Source organism: Toxorhynchites rutilus, chromosome 2, assembly GCF_029784135.1.
Source record: "Toxorhynchites rutilus septentrionalis strain SRP chromosome 2, ASM2978413v1, whole genome shotgun sequence".
Lineage (NCBI taxonomy): Eukaryota > Metazoa > Arthropoda > Insecta > Diptera > Culicidae > Toxorhynchites > Toxorhynchites rutilus.
Genome location: NC_073745.1, coordinates 6,602,518 through 6,627,446, shown reverse-complemented (window position 1 = coordinate 6,627,446; position 24,929 = coordinate 6,602,518). Strand labels below are relative to the sequence as shown.

Below are 24,929 nucleotides of genomic sequence, written 5' to 3'. Positions count from 1 at the left end.
AATTGGATTAAAGTCACATACATCCAGTCTAGTCGAATAGAAATATTGAACGAAAACTGAAAACATGTTAACTTTGAAAAATCATAACTTAAAAACGAAAAATAACGCCTCTCTGGTATTCGGATATATTATGTGAAAAAATCTCAGGTTTCAAGAAAAAATATAAAAAAATATGGCGCCCTTGGTCCGAAACGATGTAAGCTATAAAAAACAAATATAATCAATAATTACGAAAACAAAATCCATTTTTATTCAGAGTGTAATATTTTTTCAAACAAGACTAGTTCATTGGCTTTATTTTGATATATCGATCATATGAATCGGTCAAGTAGATCAAAAGTTATGATTTTTTGTAGTGGAAAAAATGGGAAAAAATTAATTTTTTAACTTGAAAAATCATAACTCAAAAACGAAAAAAAAATCTCCCTAGTTTCGAGATATGTTAAGTGAAAAATACTCAGCTTTCCAGAAAAAATATTAAAAAAATAGCGCCTTTGGTCCCGAAACCATGCAAACTATAAAAAACAAACACAATCAATAATAACGAAAACATGATTCGAATTTTCTGCTACTGTAGTATTTTTTCCAAAAAAGACCAGCTAATTGGCTTTAATTTGATATGTCGATCATCTGAATCGGTCTAGTGGTTCGAAAGTTATGAATTTTAAAAAAAAAGTCATTTTTGGAAAAAAATGCGAAAAAATTGATTTTTCGGACCATCCTAAAATGGAAATGGTCTCGCTAACAAAAAAATGAAAAAAAAGGTCTAATGATTTGCGATAAATAACAAAACTACCACGTTTGACGAAAATCTGAGAACCACTATATCGGTTTGGCATGTAATGGCTGTATATATACATGGTTTTGTTGAACTTTGCTTTTCTTAAATTTTCCGTCAATTTCATCCTTGACGCTCTTCCTTGAGCCGATACATAGTTCTTTGCCTTAAAAATAGAGTCCATCATTGTACAAGCCAACCGATGTCAGAACTTTGTTTTGTTGGCACTGTGAAGCGAGAATATTCACTCAACACATGCTGATGAATGTGGAATTATCAAAAAGTATCCCAAAAACATCCTTAGCAGGAATGGAGAAGTGAGGCGATATTTCATATACATGTTTATAAATCAAGGTACATATCTTCATGGCTCAACGATAAAAAAAAACAAAGTTTATTAGTAAGAATCTGTCTTCCGACAGAGAAAATGAACTGTAATTAATAAAATTTAAATTTGAATTTGAAAAAATATCTTTAAATTCTGTATCTTAGCAAAAAATCTCTAACTCTGTATATACAGATTCTGTATCTGAAATTTGGCGTAAAATCTGTAAAATACAGAATATTCTGTATATGTGGCAACCCTGAGAATGACTTATATCTTAGTAGAAAATTGCTGTACATTATAAAAACTCATCAAGACGATGAATGTGCACAAGATGAAAATAAAAAAGTACAAAAAGTACAAGATGAAAAATTCTGAAAGTAAAAAAACCTGAACAGGTTCGTGCAAGATAATGTGTTTGAGCGTATCAGTCCTTCAATCTGTATTTTAAACATATACGCGATTTAACACGAAGGAAGTCATCATCAAATTCATGTCCAAACATGCTCCTGATATTTTACTGTACAGGGTCCGGCAATTGAAGTGCTACATTGAAACAAACTGATAAATTGATCAAAGCAAACAAAATTTATTTCAAATTTACTCAATTTTGCTTCAAAACAAATCACTTTTTAAAAATTCACTGGTACAATTCAACCTTTTCGCCCTTGAGTTTAACCACTCGCCGCAGACGATAGAGGAACGCATCGTAAGAGGCCCGCAGATGCTCTTGTGGTACTTTATCCCAGGCTGCTGTCAGATTTCGCTTCAGGGCTTCTAAACTTTCATGTTTATTAGAGCAGACTTCGGTCTCTAACACACTCCAGACAGCGAAGTCCATAGGGTTCAGGTCCGGCGAACTCGCCGGCCACTCCGAACTCGCAATGAACCCTGGAAAATTCTCTGCAATCCAAAGTTGGGTTTTCTTCGCTTTGTGCGCCGGTGCCGAGTCTTGCTGGAAAACCCAACCTCTGGAACCAAAATGACGACGTGCCCACGGTTCGACGACATTCTGTAGAACTAGTTCTCGATACGTATTTTGGTTGATCTTCACTCCTTCAGGGACAAAAACCAGCGGAGTCCGGCCATCACGGGTGATTCCGGCCCAAACCATCACCGATGCCGGCGCTTTCGCTCTTTTTTTCCCGTTCTTGTTTTTGCCTCATCGAAAGGTCTTGAACCTTTTGGATCTTGTAAGGTTTGGTCTGTAGTTTATCTTTCTGGATCCGACGGAGACTTCGATCCGATATTTTGAGATCCTTCGCCAATTTAGTGGCACTACGTCGAGGATTTCTCTTAAGGCGCTTCTTGACGATCTTCACCATGGCAGGTGTCACCACAGTAGCTCGACGTTCCCCACCATATCGTTTTTTGGTACTTCCGGTCTCCAGGTATCTTTTAACTGTACGGTGTACAAAACTTCTGCACACAGGTATAGCGGACAGCTCACGAACTTTGTCTGTCTGACATTTCCCAGCTAGGAACAAGGCAATTACAGCACTACGTTTCTGTTCGATATCCATATTTGCGGATAACACTCGATCTCAAAAGTAACACATACATCCACTTGCAGCTAAGACACAATGTAAGCAAACTGACGAGGGGTCGTCAAATACAATTTTCTGTGCAACGTAATAATTACTATTGAAGTGATGAAGCAGTTCAATTGCCGGACCCTGTTTAACAAGCTCGTTCTTAAGTTGCAATTTCATATGCGTACTGAAATACATGGGAGCTTGAATGATAATGTACTCAACATCTAATTCAATTCAAGAGATTACAAGGTGTTTACATAGCTGAATGAGGTGAACTGGAATAAAGTGATTGAAAAAGAATTTACAAAATGCTTGGTCATCTCTGTGCATGACGTAACAAAAAAAAATTTCAATTATTTCAGGAAACTTGAAATGGGTCGCGAAAGGGGAAAAATGTTATTCAATTTATTATAGACCAACAGATTTTCTCTCCAGCTTGACGAGTTTACATTACCCAACAATGAAGCTCTATTGTTAGGGTATGTTCGATATATTAAAGATGAAAATATTTGCCAAGAAATTATTTTTGCTACTTATATGAAAACTGATACCAGAGAAGAATCGATTGTTTTTTTTTTACTGGAAAAACTATTCCATGGCTATTCCAGTCTCAATGTTCTTGACTGATGGTGCACCATCAATGGTTGGTCGTCATCGTGGTTTTACAGCTCACTCAACGTTACAACTGCGTGATGTACTGCCCATTCACTGCATGATTCACAGACAGCAATTAGTAGCAAAAAATCTGAGCGCTAGATCGCATCAGTCTTTACTATATGTTATGAGTGCTATTAAAAACTTTCGAAGCAATTCTTTGAACACTCGCAGGCCACCAAGAGTCCCATGCATGGCAAGATTTTCAGCTTTTTTGAATTTGTGTTTCAGCTGCAGGGTGACGATTTCAACTTGATTGAAACGATATCATTAATATTGGCCCTTCTGACAAAACATTCAAAACAAAATTCAAGCAGAAGAGAATATTCACAGTTTTTCGCATTTTTCAAAATTATCACAAAAGTTTCAATACCATGTTATATTATCATAGGTCACTCACATGGACGCATTACACAAGGATTTTACTAAAATGTTTCCAGATCTTCAAAATTTTCAAATTCCTCAATGGGTTAATAAATCAATACCACATCCTTGGAATGAGCCAAGGTAATGCAAGAAAGATTGATTATCATCAGCACAGAAGAAGCAGGAGTACAACTAAGGTTGTCATATGTTCTAGTTATAACCAAATATTAGAAAAGACGGGTGGGTAATGTCGGGGACATAACCGGAGTGACGTAGGACTATACAAAGGGCACAGCTTTTGTTAAATATATATTTTAAATATATTGTTTTATTTTCTTCTCCTACGTGAATACCTACCTATCTACCTGAAAAATGGATTAGCTTACTGTTTACTCTTTATGAATATGTTGATGGTTCTGAAAAGAACCTTTGGTGTTGTGTTTTTGTTATCACTCGATATTCCCATCTTGTTCGGTTAAACCTTCCTGTTTAGCTATTGCGTTTGCCACTCGCCACAGCTTTCACAGTTGGAAAATTTATTCCCATCCAGCTTGTGACATATTGTTCAGTAAATTACATTTAATGCGACGTGCCGGAACACTTTGTCACTCACTGAAACTAATTGTTGCCTTGATGAGCGCCGAACCGAAGCTGCTCTGTTCTTGATGCGGGTTTTCTGATTGTCGTGAGCAGCTTTGCAAGCCAACTCGAGCACTCCGACGGATGAAACTCTATAATCGCTGTTAGGTATACTGGTGCTCCGGCACCAATCCGTTCGGCCTAGTTACCCTTGCGGAGCAATCAGTGAATGCGACCAACAAGGAACTGGAGACCTGCACGGTTCGAGTGAGACTTTGCCTTTACCTTAACTTGTCCTCCTTTATTACGTCCACGATGCCGATGCCGTACAACCACACGGTTGATATTTTTTTAGGGTCCGCGTGTTTTATACTCAAGCGGTACACACTCACAGGATAGAGACAAATCGGCAGACTCAGCCAGAGGGGCGAATCCAACGAGACGAACGAATGAGCGTTAAAAGGGAGCGATGACAAAAAAAATACATTCACTAGAGGCGAATGAACTGAAAAGTGTAAACCCTCTTAAAGCCAAAAAGAATAAGAAGAAGAAAATACATTTGTTCGCTCGTTGGATTCACATGCAGGCTAAAAAGGGTCCTTTTCATGATCACAAAATTATTTTCAATCTAAAGAGTTTATTGTTTTGTTATCACTCGATATCCCCATCTTGTTCGGCTAAACCTTTCTGTTTAACGATTGCATTTGCCACTCGCCACAGCTTTCACAGTTTGAAAATTTCTTCCCATCCAGCTTGTGACATATTTTACAGTAAATTACATTCAATGGCACGTCGCATTACCACCACTCAGTATCGGATTGGAGGTAATTTTAACCTGTAATTGAACATTTGCGATGACAGTGGTACAGTGTCGACTTTCAATGTGGGGTCATAATTTGGACCCCGAACTCTATGTTTACAAAAATGTCCAACTAAATATGTCGCATTACAGGTCCGTCCAATTAGCTAAATGTCGAGATAAGTGTAAATTACTGTACTTTCAATCTAGAAGCAATTTAAGAATTGGTGAAAATCAATAAGCTCAGAACAACTGCCAAATTCACATACTCATCATATCCTGGCAAACAAATTATGAAAAAATCAATTTGTGTTTTATTATTATTTTGGATATTGTTTTAGAAAGCATTGAACTGTATTTCCTAAACTCTTTTTTGGAAGGTTTAATGGCCCTGAAAAGCGCCTTGTTTTATGGAATGGTTCCAATTTAGAAAACTTAGTACTCGTGGTTTTGAAAAAAACCATTTCGAACGCCCTCGATGCCGCCTTGTTCTGGATTTGCCATCAAAGCAGTTTGTATAAAGAACAAACTTTTTTCTTCTGCTACCTGAAGCCGTTTTGCGATTGCGTTTGCCACTCGCCACTCGCTGCAACTGCCTGTTGTCTTGATGTCCACCGAACCGAATGTGTTCTGTTCCGAATGCGGGTTTTCTTATCGTCGCGAGCAGCTTTGCCAGCTAACTCGATCACTTCGGAGGCCGAAACTATATAACGCCGGCTAGGTGGACTGGTGCACTGGTACTAACGCGCTCGGCCTAGCTACCCTTGCGGAGAACTCCAGATCAACACGGTTCGAGCGGGATTTTGCCTTTCCCTTCACTTTTCCTCCTTTACCATGTCCAGACATGGCTGCTTGGGTTGGTTTGTTGATGTGTTGTAATGCGAACCGATGTGGTGTACGGTTTGAATGAGAATGGTCGTAACGGCAGCGGCAGCATGTGTGAGACTGCGACCAATGTTTCGTTCATTTCTTTCTTTTTCCTTTCCAATCGTGCTTCATTCTATTTCGCTGCTGCTCTAGTTGCCCGTTTTGGTCGGTACGATTTGAGGAGCACAAATTGGACCAATCAAAAATGGGCACATAGTGCATTTTGACAATGCTTGATATTTCACAATTATTCAATTATTTATCTCAAGAAAAATGAAATGTTATTCGTTATGATAGATGCGTAGATATATTTCCTATCAATTGATGCAAAAACCTTTGCGATCTATTGAGAAATGCTCGAGTTATAAGCGTTCCAAATCTTGCATTTTTTCCTACTTGTTCAGTGCCTAGATTTCCATTTCACCCCCTATATCTTCCGGTTAGACGTAGTCCTACGTCAAAAAACAGTATCCTGCGATGTGAGACATTGCTGAAAATTATCTTCTCGTTTTTCCATCATCATACTTCGACGAAAAAGGCTTCATTATGGTTACAAACAACGCGACACCGAGGGAACCATTTGAAAATCAACGAACGTGGAGATCTAAGGCTTTAACTAACGAATATTGAACAGCACTTTGATATTTTGGTAGTTGTGGATAGATTGGTTTGCGATTTGGATGTTTCTATAGTTTGTGAGTAATTTGTATCAATAATTATTTATTACACTTGATATTTACTAAATTTTATCCCAATTTATTTTATATGATTGAGATTTTTTTTTTCTGTATTATAGTGATTTCCAACACTGATAATTTGGCTGATTTGTCACATTACTTCCATTTTTTGGAAGAATGTTGGGAGTGTGAATTAAACTCGTGACCTTTTGCGTGAAAGGTGCGGATGTTACCACTACGCCAGATCGGCTCCGTGAAAAAATAATGTCAAGTTTATTCATTTAACCAACTGCAATGTTTTCAAATTGATAATTATTCAGTAAGAAAAAAATCTAGTGATAGGATTTTCAAACAAATTTGGCTTTGGGTGTCTAAGGTGTGACTTAATTCTGGATAAGGGGTCTCTTGCCCAAAACAGTTTGATATAGTACAATATCTACTCATTTGAAACATCTTTTCGGAACCAACATTCAGAGATTTTCTACCATTCTTCCATCAAAATCTCTTCTATATGATTCCTATCGTGGAAAGTTTGGTCCCAAGGTATTCCTCAAATGCAACTCTTCAAATCCGGTGATCGGGGAACGTAATATGTGTACTCACATTATATTACCTATTTCATGTAACCACAAGAACTTCACGTTTTAGCATGATGAGATCTGTATTGACACATTCATCATCCTCAGTTTCATTATGGCAATGAGCGGACGCGATATCTGTCTATGGAAATCAGACAATGGTAATCAAGACTCAAAACAAACAAAAACGTAAACAGCGAGCCTCTTCCCTTGCCAAGGTTGCTTTTATCTGTCTCAACAGCTCGCGATAAACTTGAAAATCAGCATTTGGAAAAGATCAGTGTGTGAATGCGTTATCTGGCTCCGACCGTCGTGATATGCTCTTGCAATAGCACTAACGCTAGATCAATAGCTAATTGCGCCTAAACCTGTGTATTTCGACATCCAGAACATCAACACCCCAAAGCTGTGCCAGCAATTACAAATCGTGATCGTGAATTTACGCTGCTCAGCCGAGGGCAATCGACTCAACTTTCAAATGTTCTTATGTTCTTGCAACACAAGAAGGGAAGGGAAGGAAAGGGGAAGCCGCTCGCCATCATCGTTGGCGCAGAATGCCACACAGACGAAGACGCGTGCGGCGCGAAATGATAAACAAATCTCTAGAATCGTTTAGCGATCTCACGCTCAGCTGGTTGCAAATCGGCACTGGAAACCTGTTCGCGAGGGACACCCTAGCAGTCTAATTCTTCGACTTAGTTGTGCTCAGTTTCGATCGCGACTCGGAACTGGTAGGAAGTGCTTTTGTGTTCTATCAGGAACTGCGGTACCAGGGCGTGCATAGCGGATATGGATAACGGAAGAAGCGAGAGTGAAAGTAATGGTGCGACCGACGCGAAGGAGAATGGCGTCGCGACGGCTGAGAAGTTTGGTGCGCGCGAAAATTATCGCATTATCAAGAACATCTCGATTTTGGGATTCGCGTTTATGATCCATTTCACCGCCTTTCACGGAACGTCGAATTTGCAGAGTTCGGTGCACAGTGACGGATCGTTGGGGGCGTTCACCCTGGCATCGATATACGGATCGTTAATATTGTCAAATATTTTTCTGCCCGTCATGGTAATCAGGTTTGTTTACTGCACCGAATGTACTCCGGTAATCCCTCAGCAATACAATCACGCATATGATTGCAGCGACAGGTTTCGGCTCAAAGACAGTTGAAAGTGAACGTAGAATGCGTGTGATTTTTGTGACGTTCTTTTTCGGGTTCTGTGGTTTCCTGAGTTCGGCCTTCACGGCTATATTTTGATCGGTGTTTTTCTCTGCAAGCAAATCCGGTTTAACTACAGTTCTGCTTCCCCACAGGTGGCTCGGATGCAAATGGACCATAGTGGTTTCGTTTGTGGCCTACATGCCCTACATCGCAGCGCAATTCTTCCCGCGCTTTTACACCCTGATCCCGGCTGGGTTGGCCGTTGGCTTCGGTGGAGGACCACTGTGGTGCGCCAAGTGCACTTATTTGTCCGTGATTGCGGAGGCGTTCAGCGTCATCAAGAAGCGGAAGGTTAAAGCGGACTATCTAATTGTGAAGTTCTTCGGGCTGTTCTTTGTGTTCTACCAACTGGCCCAGGTGCTCGGCAACTTGATCTCGTTCTCGGGTGAGTGAATAAGATAATGCAGGGAGTAATTTGAGCAGTTTACGTTTAATTGAAAAATTAAGTGTAAACTAACTGGGGGGTGGCAACGCTTGTTATGAGCGCAAACTGAATTGGTGTAATTTAGTCGCATTTATTGAAATGCTTGTATCGGTGTCGAAGCGTACGGGATGATTTGATTTAGTGTTAAATTATGGATGTATTAGCGGCTTAGTGTGTTCACTAAGACGCTGTGCTATTTGTTGTATTGGATAATAAAGTAGATCATTCTCTGTAATGGCGCAATTTGCGGTATAAATGTGAATTTATAACAGACCTGCAAGATTAAATTGATAGTTGATGAACTTATTGGATAAAAATTACGTCTGTTCGTTATCTCAATCAACGGAATGGAATACATCGGCTTCACCAAGAGTATATTATCATTGTTTGAATTATTTGCGTTACAGTTATGTAAGTTCCATCTAAACGTTTTCTTCTATCACACGAGATAAGAATGGAGGCTACTCCACTGATAGGTCTATGATAATTTATTGAAGCACAATCACAATCAAAAAAGGCACTCTATCATTTTTATGCATTTGTGAATCAGCGCTTCTCGCCACTGGGAGACCTAGACTCTAGACTCGGGCGAACACAAAAAAAATATCAATTCCCCTACAAACAGAAAGAACTAGTCAAACTGTACTACAAGCAGGAATTATCCTTCTACCAATGAGATATTTCAATTCATTTCCGCTTGCAATGTACGCCAGATGTTATGTACGCCTTCGTGTTGAGTGTTAACTAGGTTCAGGGTCAGGTACTGGAATTAAAATTTAAAACATCTCTTTTTTCAACAAATTCTAACAAAAAGTCATAATAAGAAAAATAAAGTTGTTGATGATGTTGGGATGGTCACTACTAGTGAATGAGAACATATTTCGCTTCTGATTCTTCGAAAATTCGTTTGTTTTGACCCTAAATCAGAATATCCTTGAGTTTGAGGATTGATTCAGTACCCAGTAGATTAGAATCGGTTAGTAGATGTGGAGTTGGAAGATAATCAGATAAGTTTCAAGAATTTTGCATTTACTTGACAGCATTTTGTAATAAATGGCACTTTCAATGCCTATACTCACTCTTGTATGGGCTTGGAGGCGAATGAACAAATGAATATTTCACTTTTAGTTATTGACTCATTCCAGTGTGACGTGAAACCCAACAATTAATCATTAGCTGTTATTGAAGTAGTCAGTTGGATAGTGGTTGAACAATAGTATTGAGTGCTTAATTAGACAATATGCTGGATAGAGTGCCAATGGATGTATGGAGAAAAAGTGACCTTCGAATTTTCAAAGCGAAAATGTTGATTCCCACGAAAAACTACCCCATGCAAAATATCTGCTCAATCGGACTTCATTTACTAGTGTCGCACAGCGGTCAAAGTTTGAGTTTTTTTGAAAGCCGAAAAATCACCCAAGGGGCGAGTAAAGGAAATCGGGGTTTTCAAAAAAAGTTTTTTGATGCCAAATGTCTTAGAATTGCACGAAACGTCGAGATTTACTGTTATCTCGAAAAAATTTTTTCGTCAGAAATTGACTTTTCGGCACTTTTTGTCGGTTTTGTCTGAAAAGTCGATTTTTGATGAAAATTTTTTTTTCGTGATAGCAGTAAATCTCGACGTTTCATGCAATTCTAAGACATTTGGCATCAAAAAACTTTTTTTGAAAACCCAGATTCCCTTTACTCGCTTACTTGGGTGATTTTTCGGTTTTCAAAAAAATCCAAACTTTGACCGCTGTGCGACACTAGTAAATGAAGTCCGATTGAGCTGAGATTTTGCATAGGGTAGTTTTTCGTGGGAATCAACATTTTTAATCAAGTTCGTTTTGAAAGCTCGAGATGGCCATTTTCATTGGCACTCTAATGCTGGACTATATGATATATAAAAGCTTGTTCAAACCAAATTAAAGCTTTTTTTAACCATTTCTATTAAGCTGGATAGTACGTCGGTGGAAGAACAGGAAGGGGGTTATATCTGTGATATAACCGCAAGGGTGACGTAGGACTATCGTTGATTTAGTGATCATTTGTTTTTAGTTGCATCTGAATCAATTCTGAATGAATGAATAAATGAATATTTGGGGGACTTCGAAAACGAGAGCGTTACGTTGAAGGCACAATATTCAGCAAAAGAAGCATTCACACGAAAGTTGTATGATACATAATACATTGCTTGTATTATGATATGACAACATTTCCGAGCGGCGCTCGCTTATATACCGATTGGTGATTTCAATAGCCTGTTTTGGAAGCAAGTTTAAGGCTATTGAAACAAGTTTTTGGATGAAAAAGTAACAAGTATATAACGCGTAGACATTTTATCTATCGAATGAAGCATTTATCATACCATTTCGTTCAATTGTTTAGGAGCTATTAACGCTCGAAATCTCGGTTTCCGGCGTAAGGCTTTCGTTTTCGAAACTTTGATTTTACACCCCGGTATAGAAATAAAAGACGTAGTCCTCAGAAATTGTCAGAAATTGAGTGTCCTTTATTTGTTCAAGATCTCATGAAAAAGTTGAACAGACGCAATTTAAGCCTGAAATGGTCGGTGTTAAGTCAGACCGGACCATGTGTGGCCAACGTGATCTATACACTCTTATCTGATTATAAGCGAAAGCTGAAGATATAATTCCTAAAAATTATATTTCTACAGCGTTTTTTCCGTGATGCAATTTGATGTGACACACCCTTTAGTCAGGCAATCTTTTCCAGCCATTTCGTTTCTCTTCCACTTTGCGACGCAAAAGGGATGCCAGGTTTGAAGACATGTGTTCATTTTGAAGACATTTGATTTTGTGGAGACATTTTGAAGACATTATGAGATATGTGAAAACATTTCAGTATGATAGCGTACGTGGATTTATAAAAGATGTTATCCAAAAGATTTTTATTAAAAGATATACCACTTCACAATTCGAAGGTTTTCCGGTTTCATACCTTTACAACAATTAGTTTTATGGATATGGTTTGAGTTACAACCAAAACTTCAAAGCTGAAATAAACAAATAAAGTTATCACAGTTCCGTTTTTTGTGAAGAACTTTCCTCCGATATTATGGTGAAGACATTTGAAGACATTTTCTCGTACCAAGTGAAGACAATTGAAACAAATCAGCTGGCATCCCTGCGTCGCACAGCCGGTTTTTTGCTTGCATTTGTTTTGATGACATTTGTACCGTTCGCCTCAAAGAATATTGAATTAACCTCCAGGTAGACTACATTACTCGATGCATTATTGTGAATTCTGATATTCAATGTTAGCGTTTATTCTATTTAATGGAAATTTTAAAGCAAAAAATACTGTTCAAAAAGTATCGCGACTTTCGAATTTATGCGGGTTACGTATTGTCGATTCTAGATTTTATGTGGCATTATGTTGGAACTCATGTCTCTCACTTATATTGGCAAGTACGGCTATTTTCAATGTTCAGTCAATTTTTGACAACTGCTTTTCCTACACGTGTCTTGGTTCACCTTGCAATCTCTCTAGATATAGAGAAATCCCTTCGAAGTGCTGAAGCAAAATCGGATCTGGCCCTGAAAATGGAATAGGATAGAGTGGACCACTCTATCTATAAGAGCTGTTCTAAAAGGAGGCGATCTGGCGTAGTGGTCACATACCTCTCACGCAAAGGTCCCGAGTTCAATTCTCACCCCCGACATTCTTCAAAAAATGGAAGTAAATGTGACGAACCAGCCAAATGCGCTGAAAGTCACTATAATAGAGAGCCGCCGCCACGATGTTTAATCAAAAAATTTGGATCTTGGAGGTAGCCATTTTTGTTCTGATTATATTCAGTAAAAAAAATTCGACTGTTGTCGAGAAGTGAGGCATAGTGAGAACGTTACTAACATCGAAGTGCCAAAAATGCGCGCGAATCGCGATTATAACGATTCGATAACACTGAAGAAATTCGTGACCCAGTTACATCGTACTTCAAAAAGTTGGACGCCGCGCACTTCGCGCTCGGAATAGAAAAACTCGTGCCACGCTATGAAAAATGCCTCGAACGTTACGGCGATTATGTAGAAAAATAGAAAATAAAACGTAGATTACGAAAATCACCTTGTTTTTTGTCCTAACTTTATTTTTCCACAATCTCTGAGGCACTGAAACTTATTTTTTGAACGACTCTCGTATATTCGTATCTCAGACGTCCTGAGCTCAATTCTCACTCCCGACATTCTTCAAAAAATGGAAGTAAATGTGACGAACCACCCAAATGCGTCACTATAATAGAGAGAAAAAAAGCTGTTCTAAAACTATCACAATTTTTGTATACCCACGGATTACTTACATTCGATTTCAGTTGTTGATGTGCTCGGGCTTCCGGTACACTTTGCGTCGTTTACATCTTTTCGACCCTCCGAGAACATTTTTTCGAACTCCGATGAACGTTGTTTCGCTCCAAGGTAGTTTCACCAGATGTCGCAATCAACATTCGGAATGTGTTCGCGCACTTAATTTTGTTTTTCACACAAAATTTGATACAGATTTTTTGATTCATTTTTGCAATAGGCAAAAATCCAAGATGGACCAAAACACGTGTAAGAACAGTTTTGGGATATGAGCAATTCCAAATGAAATCGACAAATGATAAAACATGAGTATTTTTGATTCGAATGAAAGTTTGTATTCCGTTTGGGTTGAAGGAAATATGAGTTTTCCACAGCAATTGGGATTTTTTTGACTCAAGCGTAACTTTTGAAAAGGTCGTATCGATTTTAGTAGGAGAAATCTTTGATAATTGATATCTAAAAAAAACTATGAGTCGTACCGAAATAGTGTCTTAGAAAGAGTTATAGAGTATTGATGTCTAAACATGAAAAAATATACACTGAGAAAAATAATTAGTACGTTTTTTTTTATTTACAAAAAAAAAACTTTAATTTGCAATATCCAAAATACATATTTTTAATTTTTTCATATAAAATAGAAGTCATGTAGAAAATTTAAAAAATGGGTCCAAGATGGTAAAACTATATTTGACGAACTTTGTGGAAGATCGAATTTTTATGAATTTTCGAAACTTCGAATTTTTGTATGTTAACAATCATTTTTAGCCACAAATTATGATTCCTGATGTGATTTAAAACAAAAAAGCTCATTATAAATCTCCTTCTAAATGCAGCCATTTTCGAGATATTTTGAAACATATTTCTAATTTATTATCTTTTTTATAGTAAATATTCCCTTTTAATATGTTTGTCGTGTTATACCGCCATGTTCATGAAATTTTATGAATTTGCTTATAATTTCCAACAACTTTTCCAAATACATCATTATGGTAAAAATATATGTTTAGGAGATACGTTGAAAATCATTTGAACACATGTGGGTTAATATAAAACGTAGCGATATTAAAAAATGTTTTTTTATCTTAATACAAACTTTTAACATGTTATACATGTTGCGCCAACAGAACACAACATTTATAAAAGGAAAAAATATAATTCTCTACAATTTGGTCAAATAATTCCTATATTTAGCGGAGATTAAGAGATACTAATAATAATACTAGAATTTTTAGCATTTATTTTTATCAACTAACAATTTTGGTGTATATATTAATTTTTTTCATTATTTTCTTATATTTCTATACACATTATGATAACTTGCTGCATTGTCGTTAGAGTACAACTTTGCTGCTACTTCATTCTCGGATACAGGTACAAAAGAATGATACTTTTGGGTACCTGGAATTTGTTTGATGTTATCATACATGCTACTCAACTCTTCCACACCCTGAACATATTCTTCTTGTGACATATATGAAAATGACAATTTTGTAAGATAGTCTTCATTTCGCTTGCTAGCCCAGTCAAATAACGTTTTTGCACTCGTAATCGGATGTTCATGCTGCCTAGCCAAACTAGCTCTCGATGCCATCCGTTTTAATGTACCACCACAATTGCATCACAAGGTCCTTTGTCGTGTGATGTTGCAAAAAAATGCCATTCAGCGTTAATGTCGTATTTCGCTTTAAACTGACAAAAACTCGCAAAATTTTTCCTATTTTTATACTGGGATGCAGCACCATCCGACATGAATTTTATTCTTTTTACCTGCATTTGTTGTTTCAAAAATGTTACCAATTTAGAAATAAATACTTGCACAACTATTGTGTCATGACTTAAAACTTCAGATATAACTTCTTCTTCTTCAATGGCACTAACGTTCCTAGAGGAACTTCGCCGTCTCAACGTAGTATTACTTGCGTCATTTTTATTAGTACTTAGTTGAGATTTCTATGCCAAATAACACGCCTTGAATGCATTCTGAGTGGCAAGCTCTAGAATACGCGTGATCACAGTGCAAGTCGGAGGAAATTTCTTTGACGAAAAATTCCCCCGACCAGAACGGGAATCGAACCCGAACACCCGGCATGTTAGTTATGACGCTAACCACGCGGCCACGGGAGCACAATCAGATATAACTACAAAGCTTAAATTTGCCGGAGAACCTTTTTCATCTAATTAATAAACAACGAATGGATGGATTGTTGCTTGATCATTGCTCCATTGATGACTTTGAACTTCATCTTGAAGCACAAATGAATAATTTTCGGAAAAATCACAAATCACAACAACCTCATTTTCTTGCAAATTGGCTTTTATATTATTAAGAAATGTGGACTGTTGTGTTTTAATGTAATCATGAGTAAATAATTTTTCTATTTTTTTCGCAAAAATACGATACAAATTCTTCCACCGGTTTTACAAGAGATTCTATGTCGCATCGATCAGTAGAAATCCATTGTGCATAAGTGATTTCAATTAAATTGCGTTCCTAAAGCTCATCTAGAAACCAGTTTCCAAACTCGTGGTGGACATTTTGACGTAGGACTACGTCTAACCGGAAGATATAGGGGGTGAAATGGAAATCTAGGCACTGAACAAGTAGGAAAAAATGCAAGATTTGGAACGCTTATAACTCGAGCATTTCTCAATAGATCGCAAAGGTTTTTGCATCAATTGATAGGAAATATATCTACGCATCTATCATAACGAATAACATTTCATTTTTCTTGAGATAAATAATTGAATAATTGTGAAATATCAAGCATTGTCCAAATGCACTATGTGCCCATTTTTGATTGGTCCATTTTGTGCTCCTCAAATCGTACCGACCAAAACAGGCAACCAGCGGCAGCAGCGAAATAGAATGAAGCACGCTTGGAAAGGAAAAAGAAAAAAATTAACGAAACATTGGTCGCAGTCTCACACATGCGTAATTCTCGAGCCAGCCAGTCAGCTTAAAAATCCCCGCTCCGCTGCTGTAACGATCATTCTTTGTGTGGACACCGACTGGACAACATCGTTGCTGGACGGGCTGGACGGCGAGGGATCGAGTGCCTTTCTCAAGGCAAGAGGGCGGTGGTAGCGCTGGAGTAGAATAGAGTAGAGTTTTCAAAGGGCCTTTCTCAAGGCTAGAGACGAATGAACTGCAAAAGTTTAAAGTCTCTATAATACAATACCTTCCTTCCTTCCTGTAACGATCATTCTCATTCAAACCGTACACCACATCGGTTCGCATCACAACACATCAACAAACCAACTCAAGCAGCCATGTCTGAACATGGTAAAGGAGGAAAAGTGAAGGGAAAGGCAAAATCCCGCTCGAACCGTGTTGATCTGGAGTTCCCCGCAAGGGTAGCTAGGCCGAGCGCGTTAGTACCAGTGCACCAGTCCACCTAGCCGGCGTTATATAGTTTCGGCCGCCGAAGTTATCGAGTTAGCTGGCAAAGCTGCTGGCGACGATAAGAAAACCCGCATTCGGAACAGAACACATTCGGTTCGGTGGACATCAAGACAACAGGCAGTTGCAGCGAGTGGCGATTGACAAACGGAATCGCAAAACGGCAGCAGGTAGCAGAAGAAAAAAGTTTGTTCTTTTTATAATCTGCTTTGGTGGCAAATCCAGAATAAGGCGGCATCGAGGGCGTTCGAAATGGTTTTTTTCAAAACCACGAGTACTAAGTTTTCTAAATTGGAACCATTCCATAAAACACATTCACAAGCTGGATGGGAAGAAATTTTCCAACTGTGAAAGCTGTGGCGAGTGGCAAATGCAATCGCTAAACAGAAAGGTTTAGCCGAACAAGATGGGGATATCGAGTGATAACAAAACAATAAACTCTTTAGATTGAAGATAATTTTGTGATCCTGAAAAGGACCCTTTTTAGCCTGCATGTGAATCCAACGAGCGAACAAATCGTAATGAATGTACTTTTTTGCCATCGCTCCCTTTTAACGCTCATTCGTTCGTCTCGTTGGCCGTTTTGGTTCTATCCTGTGAGTGTGTACCGCTAGAGTATAAAACACGCGGACCCCAAAAAAATATCTTATTTTCTTTCAAACCGTAAAGCCGTGTGGTTGTACGGCATCGGCATCGTGGACGTAACAAAGGAGGACAAGTTAAGGGAAAGGCAAAGTCTCACTCGAACCGTGCAGGTCTCCAGTTCCCTGTTGGTCGCATTCACTGATTGCTCCCCAAGGGTAACTAGGCCGAACGGATTTGTGCCGGAGCACCAGTATACCTAACAGCGATTATAGAGTTTCGGCCGTCGGAGTGCTCGAGAATAGCTAAACAGGAAGGTTTAACCGAACAAGATGGAAATATCGAGTGATAACAAAAACACAACACCAAAGGTTCTTTTCAGAACCATCAACATATTCATAAAGAGTAAACAGTAAACTAATCCATTTTTCAGGTAGATAGGAAGGTATTCACGTAGGAGAAGAAAATAAAACAATATATTTAAAATATATATTTAACAAAAGCTGTCCCCTTTGTATAGTCCTACGTCACTCCGGTTATGTCCCCGACATTACCCACCCGTCTTTTTTACATTCACGAAGGTAACAGTATTTTTATCTATTTGATATGTTACATAGTATTTTTTCCATATATTCTTTGCATTCAATGTTAAAGGAATATTTTTTGAGACTATGAAGCATAAGGTTTACATTTTCATGGAATGTACAAACCCAAACGTTATAATTTCCTGAACTACTCAGCATTTTGCAATGCTTCGGACGCATTGATGCAAAAGAGCTAAATCCAATTTTGCAATTTGGATTAAGTTCCTTGAATCTGTTGAAAGTTTTCCGTAATGATGTTATTAATAAACTTTTTTGAACGTGTTGACGCTTCCCATCTTTGGCTACAGAAACATAGTCTCTTTCTCCAGGTAATGATCGACTGATATCGTCGTCATTATAAAATTCCGAAACATGATTTTTAACATCTTCACTTAAACTTGGTCCATATTTGCTATGTGGTGTCGACAATACACCTTTTTCATTTGCCAGTTTCTTGGCTTGAATTACCATATACTTATTAACGCCAAATTCTTCTTCCATTTATTGCACGGACCAAGACCTAGAGTTTGTCGGTAGAAATTAAGACATTAATGTTATCGTGAAGAGAAGTAAAATAAAGAAAAGGGGGTCGATCGTGAGCCACGCAGGAGAACGGTGGTGTCTCCTGAAAACCAAGAAGTTGTGTTTTTTGTGTTTTAGAACATAAGAATGCCGTGAGGCCGCTCGGGGCGCTGTGCAGGTCAAATTCCTCTTTGAGCCGATTGATAATCTCATCAAACTTTTTTGCCTTTTGTTTAAAGTTCGACTCTTCGTCTTCTTCATGTGAAAAGGAAAATAGAGTTCTTTTAATACTTTTAGAAATTTCTTTGAATTTTTGTTCGGGGTAACTAGCCTGTCCAAGTCTTTTCGTCATTATTGGTGAAACGTAAATACCGGCGATTCCCTTGTTGAATAGCTCAATGTTGTATGCTCGGGAATAATCTGGTATATTGCTGTTTTGGGAATATTGCGAAGATGCTGAAACGACTGACACTATTGATGGTACTTCTTCTAAAGTATTTCCTACTGCTGTACTGATCTGCTCCTCAGTATTACACTGCTTTGGTTTGGAAGAGTATACAGATAAACGGCACGATCCGCAAATTTTTAAAGATGTATCTAAAAGGATATTGCATCCCATTGACTTAAGTTTCTCAATCATTGACACGGTTAGGAAACGTTTTTCAGATGAACATTCCTTACCGTTTTTCGGAAACGGTCTACAACACGAAAAAAAATTTTGTACTCCATTGTATCGCTACGTTTTGTGTTAACCCACATGTCTTCAAATGTTTTTCAACGTAACTCCTAAACATATATTTTTACCATAATGATGTATTTGGAAAAGTTGTTGGAAATTATGAACAAATTCATAAAATTTCATGTACATGACAGTATAACACGACAAACATTCCACAAAGTTCGTCGAAAATAGTTTTACCATCATGGACCCATTTTTTTTTAAAATTCTACATGACTTCTATTTTATATGACAAATTTTTAAAAATATGTATTTTGGATATTGCAAATTAAAGTTTTTTTTGTAAATGAAAAAAAGGTTACTATTTTTTTACTCTGTGTATATTTTTTCATGTTTAGACATCAATACGCTATAATTCTTTCTAAGACGACTCATAGTTTTTTAGATATAAATTATCAAAGATTTCTCCTACTAAAATCGATACGCCCTTTTCAAAAGTTACGCTTGAGTCAAAAAATTCCCAATTGCTGTAGAAAACTCATATTTCCTCCAACCCAAACGGAATACAAACGTTCATTCGAATCAAAAATACATGTTTTTAAAATCAGCATTTTTTGGACGATTTCATTTCGAATTGCACATATCACAAGAAACATAAAAATAACGAAAACCTAGAATATTTTAAATCTAATTATGTATTTTTTTTAAATTCGCCCTACTCAAAGGTTGGTGCTTAAAAAAAGACGGGTGGGTAATGTCGGGGACATAACCGGAGTGACGTAGGACTATACAAAGGGGACAGCTTTTGTTAAATATATATTTTAAATATATTGTTTTATTTTCTTCTCCTACGTGAATACTTACCTATCTACCTGAAAAATGGATTAGTTTACTGTTTACTCTTTATGAACATGTTGGTGGTTCTGAAAAGAACCTTTGGCGTTGTGTTTTTGCGTTTTTTATGAAGGCTCACCACCTAGCCCCGTACATGGAATACATCTTTACATTGTCTTTGATCCCCATGTACGTCCATCACGACCTTTTTATTATTATTTGCTGTTACTGATTGCCATTCATTGAACAAGGGTTATTCTGGGTAATGGGACCATTTCGGGATAAACTCCCATCCCCACACATAAGAGTCCGATCTAGGGTTTTACCGCGCCCAGGGTCGCGTTGCTTTGGAAAATGTGTCTTATGTGGCCCAGAAACGTTTGTTCTTTAGCTTTCATCATCATTGATTTGCTATTGTCTTGGCGTTGATGTTGCTGGATTCGATTTTCGTTGGATTCGGATGAGTTTTGGCTATCATTTTGTCCGTGGATGCGTTACTGACAAATTTGGCGTTGATGTAGTGTGTTGCTTCGATTATGAACTTTCCAATTATTGTATATTGAAGAATACAAATTAAATTAAAGGATCTATTAAAGAAAGTATGGGCCTGTGATATGAAAAGTACGAAATATATCTTCGGCTTTCTGCATTGATGTTTCTGACAAACACAAGATCAATACACGTACCTCCAAATGTAGTTGTATGTGAGGGATTAGATACTAAACGAAGCTTGAGATAATTACTCATAAAATCAACAAATTTAATATTCTCTTGCTTCGAAATATCTATGTTAAAATCTCCCGAAACTACCATTGCAATATTTTTCGCTGAGTACAAAAATAAATTACGTGTCAGGAAAAATAACTTTTCTTTATAAGTTGTATCTGGTGAAATATATACAGCAACCAACAGAGTTTTAATGCCTTTCAACACAACCTCTGTTGCACAAATGTCGCCATAATTATCCGCTCGCGATAATTCTGCGTCATACTCCTCGCTCAATTGATCAATTTCATGAACAGTAGCCATAATAGATGCAGTGGTCTTTTGATAAATTGCAACACCGCCCGCTCTAGAATGGGAACGCTTGGATTCGGCGATACAACTATAACCGTTTATACTCACATCAGAGCAATTGTTTAACCAAGTCTCACTTAGTGCTAAAATGTCAACTTTGGTCAGTAAATTATCAGATGAAATGTCTAAGGAATGAGCCCCCAAGCTTTGTACATTAAAGCTTATCAAGCTGCAACTATGATCTATCATTTCAATAAAATCAAGCAAACCGTCACTGATTGTCGGCTGTTGATGGTTTGAAAGACGTCGTAGTTCTGTCCTTAATTCAACAATTCGGGGCGAATTACTACCCTTCGAGTGATGAAATTTGAATGTGTTCTTCGAGTTAGTTAAATAAAGCCCATTCATTGATGTGACTCGTGATAACCCAACATAAACCAATTGTTGTTCTTGGCTTTTATCATAGTCAAACACTATTTCGGAGAACGTACATCCTTGCGATTTGTGCACTGTAAGTGCACATGCACTGACCATCGGAAATTGAATCCGTTTGCAAGTGATAGTTCCAAGCTTAATACTGGCTGATCGCTTTGTAAAAGGAACCCAATCTGATTGCAATTGACCTGGTTTAGAATACACCAAAGGTCGGGATTTTATTTTTAAAGTTGCACCGATAGCATGACTATCGAATTTCATCCATAGTCGGAGAATTCTTTCACCGGAATCATTTTCGCAGTGTTCAATGAATTTGAGTTCTCCTATGGCACCGTTAACTAATCCATCTTCAACATCAATGTTGGTAGTGATCATGTAGGGCATCCCGATGGTTAATCGCAATAAATAAGGCAAACCGCCAGTCTCAACAACGCTCATTTTATGAAGTTTAGTTCGAGCACTTGTCAGCTGTTCAGCGTTCCTATAACCTGTGAAAATATCATCAACAATGAAATCTATTCCGTCTCGATCACGCAATGTTTCATTATTATACTTTTCTACATCAATATTACGATGGAAGAGACGTATTGCATTCGGTACATTTTGCCTGCACCACTCGGCTGTCCGAAATCGACTCTCAATCCTTTTAGTTTCAGATTCAGTAAGTACCTCGCCATTACCAATTTTCGTAAGTATGGAAGAAAATTCAATATCGGATTGCCGCATAACTTGCACTAATGGATAGAAATGGAGAGATTGCCATAGTATAGGTCCATGCATGGAGTTTCTACATGGTTTAAAGACTGGTCGCGCATTGACAGGAGGCAATTGACGAAGATCACCACAGAATATAAGATGAATTCCACCAAATGGATCATCGTAATTTCCAGTGATGTCTTGCAATCGAGTGTGGATTGTATTAAGTACATCTGCACCTATCATACTTACTTCATCTATAATTATCGCTCTTATGCCTAAAAAAGCATTACGATATAGTTGAAGAGCTTCAAATCCAAGCTTTGAATTTTGTCTGCGTGCCATTGTAATACGGAAAGCAGAGTGAACTGTAGTACCACCAATAGCTACAGCTGCTTTTCCTGTCGATGCACAAGCAACATATGCATTTTTCAGCGAATTTTGCGCTTGGCCAAATCGATTATAAGTCTCCATTAATATTCGAAGTGTAAAAGTTTTGCCACACCCTGCAGGACCAGTGAAAAATATCTGCAAAGGTGTGTTTGTTCCATCATAGCTGTGCAAGATATCAATCAAATGTAAAATCAAATTTCGTTGTTCTACATTTGTAGCACGCACCATAGTACAATAATCTTGTTTACTCAAAACATTGGTACGTTTCTTAATGACCGCTGCCAGAGCGCCAGTAGGCAACTGATCGATGTCGTCATCGTTGGGCTGCATGGTGATAGCCCTTACGAATTCATTGTGTTTCTCGGTCGCTGCGTTTCGTTGATCGTCATTTGTACTCTCTTCGGTTATACGAAGATATTCATCGACGATTTGTTCGAGGTTAATCTCACAATCATATTTTTTCAGCATGTTCAATATAACAGTCTCATTTTGGTCGTACAAATCAATGAAATTGTTATTGTCAAGAATGTCGCAAGCTTCGTTCCGAAATGGTAAAAACAAAAGAACCATTTCACGCTTGTAATCATTCAAATCTGTCATTTTATAACCTCTCCACCGCAGTACTCGAGATTGTTTTCGAAGCTTATATGCATTCGTATTATTGTTATCTTTTGTATAACATGCTACAAAATCTGCTAAACAAATATCGTGGAGACCTTCACGTTTCTCATACTTTTGTATAATGTTTAGGGTCCAGACATCGGTAGAGTCATCACCAATGCCTTCCTCGTCCATTTGTTTTGATTGTTTCCTCGATTTTATACGTTCATGTGGCCACATAGTTGGTATAAAATCCACTTTTCTACTGGCTTCTGACATTGGTTGTCGCAGTAAATACCAAGCAGCTTCTTGTGCACACATTTCTATAGAATTCAGCATTTTAATACTAACTTTCTTCAGAAGTGCAGCATAATCTTGGTCAGGGTACTCTTCTTGCAACGTTATCAGTTCACGATGTAAGTTACTGATTCCCCTGTTCGTTTTATTTACATATTCGACAACATACGCAGCACATGAATACTCTTCCAAAATAAATTGAAAATCCATGTTCGAGAAAAGTTCTTTGGCAATCCATGGATTATACGGATTGGTCCAGAGTTCTTCCATGGATCGTTTCATAAGAACGGTTGGTCGATGTAATGAAGCTCGGATAACATCCAAGTAATTATCATAAGAGCAATTACAATCAGAAAGATATTCATCAAGTGTTGAATATATCTTTGTGTTCAAATTTTCATGCATTTTCTTCGCTTTTATAATCAGTTGATTTCGAGCAGAATTATTCGATGCCATTGGCAACAAAATTCTAGTTCGATCCATGGGCCAATAAGGGATGTTGAACCGACATTGTTTTTCATTCCGCTTGTAACAAGTAAAGGTGTGCTTATGAATTTGATTACTATTAGCACTAACGGAAGAAAGAAAATTTATTAGCTCCACAGTAGCGGGCATGTCCTCTGAAATTCTTTCCCGAGGATCGTTATGTAGCCACAGCAAAATGTGGGCATGTGGACTTCCACGATGTTGAAACTCAATTCGTTTGAAATAATCAACAACATAATAGTCACCGAGAGGGCTGAAACTTTTAGAAGAAAGTATAGACATTAGAGAATCAATTAGCCTGTTAAAATAAATGCAACAGGTAACTGAATCCTCATTTACAAGTCTTGTTCGTTGTAGAGCAGTTAGTTCCTGTATAGGATCTGTCAACTCGATGTTGTGCTCATCGGAAAGTTTATATAGAAGTTTTAACAACATTGGCCATCGAGTTTCATTGGCGCTCAATGTCATGAAGGTTGTTGGTTTTCCAAGTTGCCGAATCATTGCAAAAACGTCACGTTTCCGTTGCTGCCAATATTGGACCGAATTAGGAATAGACTTGAGAAACGACAAATTATGTTCAATGCAACTCTCTAAGAAATTCTTATCCTTTAACATTTCACGAGTTATATTTGCGGTTGCTCTACATTTGAATGTATTTTGTAAACCCTCAGAAACGCGAAGACGAAGTATTTTTACAGCCATATAAAGTAAATGTTGTGGCTTTGCACCTCGTCTGTCGCGTCGTCGAAGTTCACTTGTAGCCATCATAAATGGTGTTACATGAACATCGGGTTTGAAAGAACGCGGATGTCCGAAATAAATGTCAGGAAACGAAAGTTCCTCTGCAAATTCGTCAAAAATTAAAGACAAAGGTACTTTATTTTGACCGGGTGCAATTTCCAAACACATATCCTCATTCCATAAAAGGGTTTGTTGTTGCCCAATCAAGAGCTCAAATTCGCTTGAAGGATCGATTGTTTCCAACTCGTTGTCAAATTCAGGTAGATCTGAAGATTGCACAAGATTATTCAGCTGATCTTCAGCGATAACTATGCCATAACGACGATATAATGGAGTGCCAATAAGATAGTCAAGCCACTTTTTTACTGTGGACTTCTTCACAAATCCATTCAAATAAGAAGATTTGTGAATGGAATGTTTCTTAATACTAACATTGAATGCATAATCATCATCAATGTTTCTTGGAAGCATACGATTCATTTCAGATACATCCACTGGTACGTTAATAATCTGACCCAATATTGCATGACTACCTGCAGCATGACGCAAACGTCGAATGCA

At 37.8% G+C, this 24,929-nt stretch overlaps 1 protein-coding gene across 1 annotated transcript in view; it reads left to right on the top strand.

Annotated features, from left to right (window-relative positions):
- Positions 1–7,854: 7,854 nt before the first annotated feature.
- Positions 7,855–24,929, top strand: part of LOC129770889 (UNC93-like protein) — a 31,145-nt gene continuing 14,070 nt past the window's right edge. The window contains exons 1-2 of the mRNA XM_055774059.1: positions 7,855–8,228; positions 8,467–8,759. Of these exons, the coding sequence (XP_055630034.1) occupies positions 7,948–8,228; positions 8,467–8,759 (574 nt within the window). The 5' untranslated portion in view covers positions 7,855–7,947. The remainder of the gene's footprint in view (positions 8,229–8,466; positions 8,760–24,929) is intronic.